Source organism: Heteronotia binoei, chromosome 1, assembly GCF_032191835.1.
Source record: "Heteronotia binoei isolate CCM8104 ecotype False Entrance Well chromosome 1, APGP_CSIRO_Hbin_v1, whole genome shotgun sequence".
Lineage (NCBI taxonomy): Eukaryota > Metazoa > Chordata > Lepidosauria > Squamata > Gekkonidae > Heteronotia > Heteronotia binoei.
Genome location: NC_083223.1, coordinates 184330589 through 184342848, shown reverse-complemented (window position 1 = coordinate 184342848; position 12260 = coordinate 184330589). Strand labels below are relative to the sequence as shown.

Genomic DNA, 12260 nt, shown 5'->3' with positions numbered 1-12260 from the left:
TAAGACTGAGACCTGGACCAATTTCAGACTCACCTTACGCCACCCTCACGTTCCTCTTCTCAGCGGGGCTTCCTTCTGATTTCACACTATCTGCACCGGGGCTGCGGCAAGCATCGGTGTTTTTGCGCAGCAAACAGAAATTGGTTTTTAGTGGTTTCTGTTTGCTACGCAAAAATGCCAATGCTTGCTGCAGCCCTGGGACAGATAATGTGAAATCGGAAGTAAGCCGTGCTGAGAAGATGAATGTGAGTGTTATCAGTTTTGCATTCCAAAGAACCAGGCATAGGCTCTAAATTATTCCTTTACTCCTATTACTCCTAATTATTCCTTTACTCCTAACTATTACTCCTAATTATTACTCCTAACTGGAGAGCCAGTTTGGTGTAGTGGTTAAGTGCATGGACTTATCTGGGAGAACCAGGTTTGATTCCCCACTCCTCCACTTGCACCTGCTGGAATGGCCTTGGGTTAGCCACAGCTCTGGCAGAGGTTGTCCTTGAAAGGGCAGCTGCTGTGAGAGCCCTTTCAGCCCCACCCACCTCACAGGGTGTCTGTTGTGGGGGGAGAAGATATGGGAGATTATAAACCTCTCTGAGTCTCTGATTCAGAGAGAAGGGTGGGGTATAAAACTGCAATTCTTCGTATTATTCTTTCTCTACCATACCATACCAAACCTTTAATGGCATAATAGATTCAGATAAAAATACACAGAATATAAAAATTTAAACATTGGAGATAAAATCAAAATAAAACCGAGCTTACAGATACATTCAAACATGGTCAGAATTAAATTTAAGGATGTCAGCCAGAAATTTTGCCACAGCCTCACTAACCACCCCCTCAGTATCACTCAATAAATAATAACAGGGTGGCAGAATAGACAAATCTGGAGAAAAAGAAAGCTTGCCAAATAAATCTTTACGGAGGTTATGGTAAAAAGAACAATCAAGCAATATATGCTGGATTGAGTCAGGGGTATTCGCTCCACAGGAGCAAAGTCTGTCGGCTAAAGGGACTCGCTGATATCTCCCTTGTAAAACTTTGGAGGGAAACGCGTTTAGTCTGGCCAACATAAATGCCCTGCGATGACTTGGAGTGGTTAGGTCTGATAGATAATTGGGCATTTTGCCACAAAAAGCATAAAGACCTAAGGAAGCTGGAGAGCAAGTATAAGGGAGAGTTGGCCGTAATTTCGTTTCCTCCAATTCCCACAGTCTCAGTTTAATACATCTGAAGATATATGACTCTTCAGAGGTAGAAAAATCATCTACCTCTAACCCCAATTGATTGAGTTTAGACAGAAGCAGTGCTGTCCAGGACGAAATATATGGGTCTCTTTTCATACAATCAAGAAGGCTGTTGGGATCTGTTCTAAAATGAATTTTGAGCCAGAATTTAAACACTGCAATCCAGGCTTTTGTCTCCACCAAAGACTGACCCACTTCAGAGCAGAGAGCAAAGTAGGACACACATTTTGGCAAACCAAGAATTTGTCTAAAGAATGAGGCTTGAATGCCCTCCACTTTCCTGGTAAAAGCTGAGATCCATATAGGGATACCATAGAGGATTTGGGCAAGCGTTTTGGCTTTGAATACTTTAATAGCTGCTGGAACTAATTGGTTGCCCCTTGCAAAGAAAAACTGTTTAATTTGAGCAGCTGAACACTTAGCCAAGTTGATGGTGTTGTTACGATGTGAAACCCAGCTTAACTTGTGGTTAAAAGTGATCCCCAAGTATTTAAAAATTTTTGTTTGCTCGATTGTTGAATTGCCAATAAACCATCTCTGTGGGCCCCAGCAATTTGAAAAGACAACTACTTTAGATTTGGCATAATTGATAGAGAGTGAATTACAATTACAGTAGTCATAAAAGGCGTTCAAATACCTTTGCAGGCCCACTCTTGTACAAGAGAGGATGGTAGTGTCATCGGCATAAAGTAATAAGGGGACCGCTCGGCCTGCAAGTTAAGGCGGATGACCATTGATAGGGGTCAAAAATTGTGCCAGGTCAGTTAAAAATAAATTAAAAAGATGTGGGGCCAGCACACAACCTTGTTTTACCCCCTTTAACACTGGGATTTTACTAGTCAAGTCACCGCTAGAAGAAAATTTCACTTGGCAAAAGGTATTAGAATGAAGTTTCCTCAAGAGAAACAGCAAACGAGGGTCCATTCCCAGGTAACCTAGCTTGATCCATAGTTGGGCTCTATCTATTGAATCAAAAGCACCCTTCAAATCGATGAAGGCAGCATATAATTTTTTTGACCCGGTATGCATATATTTCTCAGCAAGGAAGGCCAGAGTGCAGCAGTGATCCATAGCAGATTTGCCTTTGGAGAAGCCAATCTGTTCAGGACCTATGATGTTGCCTAGGCGCATCCAGTCAGTTAATCGGAGTTCTAAATGTTTTGCATACAATTTGCCCACTATAGATAATAAACTAATGGGGCAGAAGTTTTCTGGTAACTCCAACCCCCCCTTTTTGTATATTGGGATAATTATAGAGTCAAGCCAAGAGTCAGGGATGGAGCCATGCAGATCGATAAAAGAGAACAATTTTGCAAGGGGCAAGAGCCACCAATCGGCAAACTTTGTGAATACCTCAGCGGGAAGGCCATCAGGGCCAGGTGCTTTACCCGCTTTTAAATCCTTCAATAACTCACTGATTTCCTCTAGAGTTACTGGAGGCCAGACCGGCATATCAGTAACTGAGGGGTTTGCTAAGATGGGAGGGGATACACATGGGGCAGCAAAAATGTTAGAGAAGTAATCAACCCATGTTTGCTCAGAGATATTTGGGTCAGTAACAGAATTGTTTTTTAGATTACCTGAAATGATTCTCCAGAAGGCCTTATTATCGTTAGATTTTATCGAGTGGTAAAGTTGGTCCCATTTATTCTGAAAGAAAGCTTTCTTTTTGGATGTAGTAAGCTCCAGGTAGGCTGTCTTGTAAGCAATGTAGGCCTTAATTTTTGATTGGTCTTTGGAGTGACAAGCCTCTTTAAAATGAGCTCTCAGTTCTTGTTTCCAAGCTAAACAATCTGTATCGAACCAGGTGGAGAAACTAGACCTAGACAAGATCACCGGTTTAGCTTTGGCACTACAATAATCAATTAATAATGAAAATCCTGAAAGGATTGAATCATCTGAATTGGAATTAATGATTGAATCCCTTAATCTGCATAGCGCTTCAGAGCCAAAGAGGGAAGAAAACTCCCTTTCTAGGGCCGGGGACCACTTGATTTTTTTTAGAACATTCTCAGGGGCCTTCATGGATTGGGAAGGTGATACCATATTAACCTCCAGATCCAATTGTAGGGATAGAGTTAGGGGCAGGTGGTCACTTTCTGTGCGCGGATCGATGTAAAAGTTATCGATAGATGACAGAAGGTTGGATGAGCCCACACAAAAATCTATCACACTGCAACCCCTTGTGGAAAAAAAAGTAAAGTCATTTGCAGCTGGAAATTTGGAGAGACCATTAAATATTATAACATTGTGCGCTATGCAGAATTCAATTAATCTAAGACCCGCCTTATTGGTTAAAGTATCTTTAGAACAACGGGGTAAACATAGTTGTAGTGGAGGGGATTCAACCGCTTCAAAGCCAAAATGAGAGATCCATTTCTGATTGTTACTGCCTATCCGAGCATTAAAATCACCAAAAATCATGAGCTGAGCAGTATGGAATTTCCTAGACAAAGACGTCACATAGTCAGAAAATTTCTCCCAGACAGCATCAAACTCCAGCTCACCATTAGAAGGGGCTAAATAAACATTAATCATGATTAGGGTCAGTGCTGGGGAGGACAGCAATAAAGCCTGGGCAATTGGCGGGCAAGGATCCAAGAGGATCACCTTAAATGGTAAGCTGGATTTCACCAAAGCAGCCATGCCTGCTTTACTGCGACCTTTAGAGTGAGATCTATAAGCGGGGAGATTAAAAACTTTAAAATCTGTCAGTCTAAAACTGTCTTCTGCCCATGTTTCCTGAAGGAAGACACAATCAAAGGATTTCAAAAAGTCCAAAAAATCTGAGTCATTCGCTTTACTCTTCCACCCAGCAATGTTCCAGGAGATGATGTGGATCTTCCTTGTGGCTTCCCTAGCTGGTAGTCAATCGATAATGGATATCCTTTCTAGAACCCTGGAGTCATCAGTGAAAATACAACCATTATGTTGGGGTGCCCTTGAGCCAGTTAGAGAGAGTTCCATAGACAGATCAATTAAGTCAGCTGATGGGGGACAAGGGGGCAGGGGGTTGCCTGCAGGATCTAGGTTGATTGAAGGAACTGATTTCCCCGGCTCTAAAGACCTTTGCAGCTGCAGCTTAGTACCTTCAAGTCTTATGAGTATCGCCTGTTGATCTTTTGCTGGAAGACTCCCAAATGACTGCAAAAGGTCATCTTCTAATGAAACATTAAGGGGACTATGCGTCACATCCATAGAGGGCTGCACTGATGACTCATTATGCAACTCGGGGTTTGCTTGGGACTGACCAGATCTGGATACCTTAAGACACATTGCAGCCTTATATTTTGCCGCTGAAGATGATGCGTTCTTCAAGAGATGGGGATTACTTCGTGTCCTGACCCCTGCGGACAGGTTAGGCAGCAGAGCATTAGTTTGAGAGTTAATAAAAGATCGAACAGGGAAAACCCCCTTTGACCATAGGTAATTCTTTCGCCTCAAAATTAGTGAAGGAATGTTGGAAGATTGAAAGGTAAGCAGAATCCTCTGCATTTGAGACTGATCATTAAGAGATTCAATGGTAATCAAGTCAATTTTGTGATAGTTCAGATGAAGAAGTTCACAGAGATGGGATTTAGCTAAAAGTTTACTTCTCCAGCATGGGGTCTTCCTGCCATAAGGACAAACAGTGATGCAAACCTTATTGGGCTGTAGAACCAATTGTTGCACGTTCCTTTTAAGGCCCACGCTGACCTTAGACTCCGTAAAGGAGCTCCGGGGATCAACCTCCTGAGTTGCAGACGGACATCGCTTTAAAGGGGCTAGAGCACCAATAGAGGTATCATCCAGCTGGGCTAAGTAGACTTTATCCATTGACACTGATAGTCTCTTTAGTTCTAAAGAAAGGTCAAGAATTTGGTCTTCTAAACTCTTTAACTTTTTAAAGATACAATCCACTGTGCTTGCAATAAGGGTAATTGGGGCAAGTTCGTCAGAAGACATGGATCTTTCTTCATTATCATGCTGACTCTGCTGCACCTTTAAAGCCCCCACCCCAGATAGGAGTTGAGAGTCAACGCCATCCTCGTGATCAGACTCATTAGTCAATTCATTAGTCGGTTCCTCCTTTTCAGCAGGCTCTACCTCGTCTTCTAAAGGGGAGAAGCGATTCGATGTTTCAATAGCAAATGACGGCAGAGCAGATTTGGACTTATTGTTTAAGGTAAAAAAGTCCTCTATCCTGAACTGTTTGCAAAGTGGCAAAGAAGCAGATTCCTCCTCCACTTCTCTTGGCCGCTTGCCTGATGCCATTAAGAGGGTTCTGTTGGGTGGCAATTAGCCCTGTCCTGATAAAAATGAATAAAAAAATAAATAAATAAAACAAATACCAAACAACTAATGTCTTAAAACTTACAGATAAAAGCCACAACATCTGCTAAGAATATCGTAAAATATCTTTAAAAGCCAAATTTGTCAGAGCCAACTCTGTAGCCGACTGCACTCCGCCTTGTTGCTTTGCAGGAGTTGACTTAATTTCAACCTTCAGTTCAAATTAAAAGATTCTAAAAAAAAAAAAAAACAAAAAAAAAAACAAAACCCTGTCTTTGAGAGACAGGCTAAGACTATGTAAAACTTTATAAAACTTTATAAAACTTCAGCTGTAGGTCGTTAGCTGCAGCAGCTTCTGATTAGGAAAACGAAAGCAGAGGCTTATTGACTAATTAAACAACCAGAGCTTGGGAAAGACAAAACAGAGGCACCAAATATCAAAAGTGAGGTGATAGGATAAGATTATTTAAAAACAATTCCTTCTGTCAAGGCAAGATAAAAGTTAAAAGATTAAAACAACTTAGCGTTAGTAGGAGCGAAGAGACAAGCGGCTGCCTTCCTCCGAGTCTGCGCAGAATGGCCGCAACAGCCCCCCTATTCTTTCTCTATTGAAATGTATCAAAATGTGTGCCATCTACCCCTGTCTTCTCAGGCTCTTCCTCCTCTAGGCCTAAATTCCCCTAGGTCTGCGGAGGTGAGACCTGAGTGCCATAAAGGCCTCTTTGCAAGAATGGAATGTGGTTTCATTTTCCAAGCTGACTCAAACTCTAAAGAGAAATACTTATAAAATGCGCCTTTATTCTAACCTCTATATTCTATCTATGCATCTTGCTACTTCTACAAATGCTGATATGGTATTGCTGTAAATGATCTCTAAGTAGTGCCAGGGCTTTCTTTGAACAGGAACGAACAGGAATGCATTTCCGGCTGGCTTGGTGTCAGGGGACATGGCCTAACATGCAAATGAGTGCCTGCTGGGCTTTTTCTACAATAAAACCCCGGTGTGAAACAATGGTGGCAGCAAGGGGTGTGGCCTAATATGCAAATGAGTTCCTGCTGGAGTTTGCCTACAAAAATACCCCTGGGTAGTGTCAAGAGATATCAAAATGTGCTGTGGCTGTATCACGTGAGCCATTGACATATGACAATGTCTCTGGCAAACAGCCAATGTGGTATAGAGGTCACAGCATTGGATGAGGATCTCGTAGACTCAAATTCAAATCCTACTCCACTGTGGAAGCCAGACACACACTTCCAGCAGAACCTACTTCACAGTGTGTTGCAAGGATAAAATATTCTTGTTGCAAGAAGAGAGGAGAAAAATGTAAGCTACATTAGGTTCCCATTGGTGAGAAAGGTAGGGAATATATGTAATAAAATGAACAAGTCATCAAAGGACTATAATCAGTTAGATCATGTCCCCCCCCCTTTTTTTTTTTTTACTGCAATCTTATCTTTTTGAAGAAATGTATTTTGTCCTGGCAGATTTGAAAGGGGCAGGCTTTTCCCCCTCTGAAAAAGTTTGAAAGGGTCAGAGACCAGGCAGAAGGGGGTGGGACAGGAGTCAGTGCAATTGCTTTCCAGGCAGCCCACCTTCATACAAATGCTAATGAATCTAGCAGGAGAGATAAATGGGTAGGTCAAGCCCTTCCCTTTCTCCAAGCAGGAAACAAAGCCTTGGATGGGTCTTCAGGAAGGAGAATTCTAGAGACACCCTGGAAAAGCCTCTTTGACTTGGTGTGACCTAGTCAGTGAGTGGAGAAACAGATATGATTTAAAAAAACCACTTATTGTAACAGGAAAGAGCTATCCTTTCCTGGAATGCAGCGTCCATGAGAGGATGCAGACCTCTCATCTGGGAAGGCAGATGTTTTTGACCATGTGCTGGCTTAAAGATCTGAAGGGAGCTTCAAGGTAATGAAAACTTTGCAGGGATTTGCAAAGGGGTAAGCTAAATGGGCCTGTCCTATATTTTAACATCTAATAATTTGATTGTTTTATTGTTTTAATATTGTTTACAAATGTTGTCTTTGTTTATTTTTTTATGTTTATTTTATGTTGTTAGCTACCTTGAGTCTTTGTAAAATGGGCGGGATATAAATCTAAATAAATAAGTAAATAAATTAGGGCATTTATAGAGAAAGGGACTGAGGATTTGTTTTACTTATTTCTTTTGTGTCTTTTGATCAGTTTGGTGCTGTGCTAAAGTATGCTTGTAAACATTTAGTGATAAATGCATTAGGAGTGCATTCAGAATGTGTTAAGAGTACATTTAGCCTCTCAGTAACCAAGCTGAAATCATTACTTTCTATCTAATCAAATTTACTAATGGCTCAGTGGGATGTTGGGTAAATTGAAGCATCAAGGCTCTGCAAATGATCCCAAGGCTTGTCACAAACTTTGCATACAATCAACAAATTGAAAATAACTCACATTTGGATTATGCCCATTCTACTATGGAGATAAGCAGCTAAAATTGTTTTAAGTGTATCATTCTCCTGTTTGTTTGTTTTTTTAAGAATCTAAAATTTAATAACACTTGTAGTTCTGCAACTGCTCTGATTCTCTTTCTTGATCATGCTCATGCTGTTTTCTTTTTCTTAAAGGATGATCCCTGCAACAAACAAGGCTTTTGTGGTGAACAACCTGGTTTCTGGAACTGGCTATGATCTTTGTGTTCTGGCCATGTGGGATGACACCGCCACAACGCTCACTGCTACCAACATTGTGGGTTGTGCCCAGTTCTACACCAAAGAGGATTATCCCCAGTGCCAATCCATGCACAGCCAGTTCCTTGGTGGGACGATGATCCTAGTAATAGGAGGGATTATTGTGGCAACTCTGTTGGTCTTCATTGTTATACTTATGGTCCGGTACAAAGTTTGCAACAATGCCCCAGGGAAGATGGCTAATGTCAGCAATGTCTACTCACAAACCAATGGATCCCAACCTGTCCAGAATGGGGTCCTACCCCAAGTCAATCCTAAAGTGGTGGTAAGGAACGAGCTCATGGAATTTAACTGTGAATCTGCACATAGCAGCATCTCTTCTTCTTCTAGCTCTGTAAATAGTCGTGACTGTGATGGCTACAGCCTCCAAAGTGAGCAGGGCACATTGTCCAGCAAGTGGAGGCCTCCATCAAGGCCAAAGCACAACAACATTGATCGGCTAATGGGAGCTTTTGCCTCCCTGGAACTGAAGTGTCAGAAAAAGGAGGAAACAGTAGACTCCAGAACTTTAACAGTGGCCCATCACTCGGACAAGGAGCCACTGCTGGGCCAGCAGGAGTCCAAATTTCGTAGCCTCCTCATGTTACCACTGGAGGGTAAAACTAAGCGTAGCCATTCTTTTGACATGGGGGACTTTTCCACCTCTCAGTGTTGCAATTACCCCAAAAAGATCACAAACATTTGGACAAAGCGCAGTCTCTCAGTAAATGGCATGCTTTTGCAATATGATGACAGTGACCTAACAGGGGCAAAGGGGACTTATGGGAGCTCAGAGTGGGTAATGGAAAGCACAGTATAAATAAGAGTTTCCCTCTGTTCCATTCTTAGCCCTTCCCAGCACAACAAAATCTGTAATGTTAAAAAGGCCATAAATATGAAGGGAAAGGGGGGGAAACACATAGCTGAATTTTGGTCAGTCAGTATTAAAGATTTTACAAAAATAAAGTGGGATATGAGAAGTCATGGAATTTTAATAGGAAGGGGTGTGTGTGTGTGTGTGTGTGGAGTAGATGAAATGCCCCCAACACATTCATTACACCATATGTGAATGTCTTGAGGAATTCATTGATAGCATTCAGTGCTTTCCAAAAAGCTCCCAACCTCCAAATGAACATTCAACCAAGATGTAATAAGGATGAAAGCAGGTTAAGCAACACATATTTAATTCAGAGGGTAATTCTCTCCCTCTTCATTTTCTCATTGTCTGAGAAGACCGCTCCAGTGGATATAAGACTGGCAAGAGGATAGCCCCAGCTGCCACTACAGTTGCCCTGGACCTACAAAAAGACAACATCTGAGGGATAAAGAAGACGAGCAAAACACCTCAGTTTAATTTCTTAGGGATGTCTGAACATGCAGAGATCTTCTTGCCATTGTTTGGCCGACAATTTTTTTCTCCCTGGAATAAAAAAATGGTATTTTCCCCTTTTGTTGCTCTTTTTATTTTCTTCACCAAATATTTTAACAAAACAGGATATTAAAAAGACCAATTGTCTGCACAACTCTCCTATGATCTTCCAATCCAGGAGAATCTAGAGGTTATTTTATTTTAAAAAAAATCCTCCTCCCCCTTCCATTTGCCTTCATGGTTTCTTGTTTGTCAATGTGCAAGGCAGACTACAAAAGATATTGGTATAAAGTATATGTTTGATGTTTGAGATGGGGTGGGAGGGAGAAACCCAATTTTATTTTATTTTTTTAAAAATATCTATTTGTGACAAAATGAGTCATGTTCATTTGATACCACAAAATGAAATGTAATCATATGGGTCGAAATAAGGTCATGAAATCTAAGATTTCCAGGCATGTCATACAACTGAATGTTTGTTGGTGGGATTATTCCTAATGAGCCACGGAAAACAAGATACAGAACCTAACACCTAACATTCCAGGTAATTTTTATGACTTCTCATCCCTTTGCCCCTCACCAGGTTCCCTGCCCTTTTCACTTGCCAAGATATCTGCAAATACAGACCATTTATTAAGGTTTGGAATGGATAGACAAAGTCATGTACAAGATCATTACCACAATACGTGGAATGGTGGTAGATGTGCATTCTCTCACACTCCCCCCCCCCAGCCACTACATCATGACTTGACTGTGAATTTGCAGCTTTTAGAGCAGTGAGAGGCTGCATCTAATTCATTTTCTGTATTTATTTATTTCTAAGGATCTGCCTCCTGAGAGCCCCTTTCCAAAATTGCACATTGTTATTTATTATTTTTCAGGAATATGCAGAGAAAAAATTATAAGGCACAGAAGAAAGACACACACAGAAAATCGCTATGTATTTTTTTAAAGAGAAAAGCTCGGAGATATATTGTGACATGACTGTGTACTTGATCTTGTTATTTGTCATGTTTCCTATTTGGAGTTTTAGAAAATGACATCCTGTGATCAATTTTTTTTCTTTTTCTTCCCCCTCCCTCTTTTGCTACAAAATGTACAGTAAAAAAAACCTTACTGGCAAAATGAATTTTCTTTCTTTCATTTATTTTAATGCTTTGTTTTTGACCAATAATATGTCTTGTTTTTAAAAAATCCTCTATTTGTACATTATTTCAAGGTGGATCAAAAGAGGTGGTACTTTCTATCCCCTGATGAAGTTATTACAAATCACAAACAGGTTGATTATATTAACTAATCATGGGACATTCTTGGAATTCCCATCATCTCTACCCAAACTGCCATGCATTACTTGCCAGCTAGTTTGCCTCTCTGTCATTAATTGCCTCAGTCCTAGCTGAAATCTTGAGCTATGAAATCTGAAACACTGGGTAAGTGATGAAAACCAATTGGTGGGGAAGACAGCTTCTCATTCCACAAGGGGTAATGGCTTCCCCATCAATTGAGGACCCTTAGCATAATTGGCAATATATACAAGGTGGCAGATATTCTCGGTCCAGTCAACAGGTTTCAAGGAGAAATTCTCTGGATGACAAAAATAATGCTTTCAAGTTGTATCAATTGGCTAGAATACCCCATGTTCACATTATGATATTAATATGTACTTTAACAGAATTAGCACATTTAATTTATATGTAATGGTTTCTCCATCAGAGTAAGGATCCTTTATGTTAGGGTGTGTGTTAGTGCTTTTAGCTATCATGAAATTCTCCCAATGTATACCTGCTCAAAAATATTCAGGGTCACTGAATTAGCTTTTCCACTCTTGTTGTTCTTAAGGATCTTCTCCCCAAACGTATATTATTGTGTGTTATTAACAGTGATGAGATTGGATGTCATGAATCTATATTATTAATGGTGGCACTTTCCCCAGCCCAAGGGAATTTCCTCTGACATGCTCATAAAACCTCATGTCAGCAGAAGTCTCCTGCTAGTTGCAAAAGCTGCTATCAGCAGAACTGATTCATAGGATCCAACCCATGAGGCAGAATCTGAAATACAGGGGATTGAATTCAGCCGGGCCTACCTTTGAGACTGACCTGGAAGCTCCAATGAGTCCAGAATGTGGCAGCATGAGTCCTGATGGAAACACCACAGATGGCACATATCCAACTGGTGCTGCACCAGTTATGCTGGCTTCCAGTGGAATACCAAGTCAGATTCAAGGTTCTGGTTTTGACCTTTAAGGCCTTGAGTGATCAGGGACCAACGTATCTGCAGAACCATCTCCTCCATTATGTCCCTGGAAGAGCATTATGCTGTAATAGTAACAATTTTCTGGTGATCCCTGGCCCTAAGGAAGTCTGATCTGGTGGAACTCTACCAGATAACATCAGGGCCCTGTGGGATCCTATGCAATCCCAAAGGGCCTGTAAGAGATGTTCTGCCAGGCTTTTTGCTGAAGACAGTGATGGTTTGCCGCCTGGCTGGCACCTTCCATTTTCCACCACCCCCAGATGCTTTGTAAATTGTAAATCATTTTTAAATTGTAAATCATTTTTAAATTGAAATCATGTTAGTTTTTAACTTGTGCGCTGTTTTATAATACATGTTGAACATCGCCCAGAGTCTGGCATAAGGCAGGATAGGGTGCTTAATCAAATG

At 41.1% G+C, this 12260-nt stretch overlaps 1 protein-coding gene across 1 annotated transcript in view; it reads left to right on the top strand.

The window, feature by feature from the left end:
* The window catches only part of LRFN2 (leucine rich repeat and fibronectin type III domain containing 2), a 530843-nt gene extending 521304 nt beyond the window's left edge, over window positions 1–9539 (top strand). Inside the window, exon 3 of the mRNA XM_060245075.1 lies at window positions 8126–9539. Within this exon, the coding sequence (XP_060101058.1) occupies window positions 8126–9047 (922 nt within the window). The 3' untranslated portion in view covers window positions 9048–9539. The remainder of the gene's footprint in view (window positions 1–8125) is intronic.
* Window positions 9540–12260: the final 2721 nt, after the last annotated feature.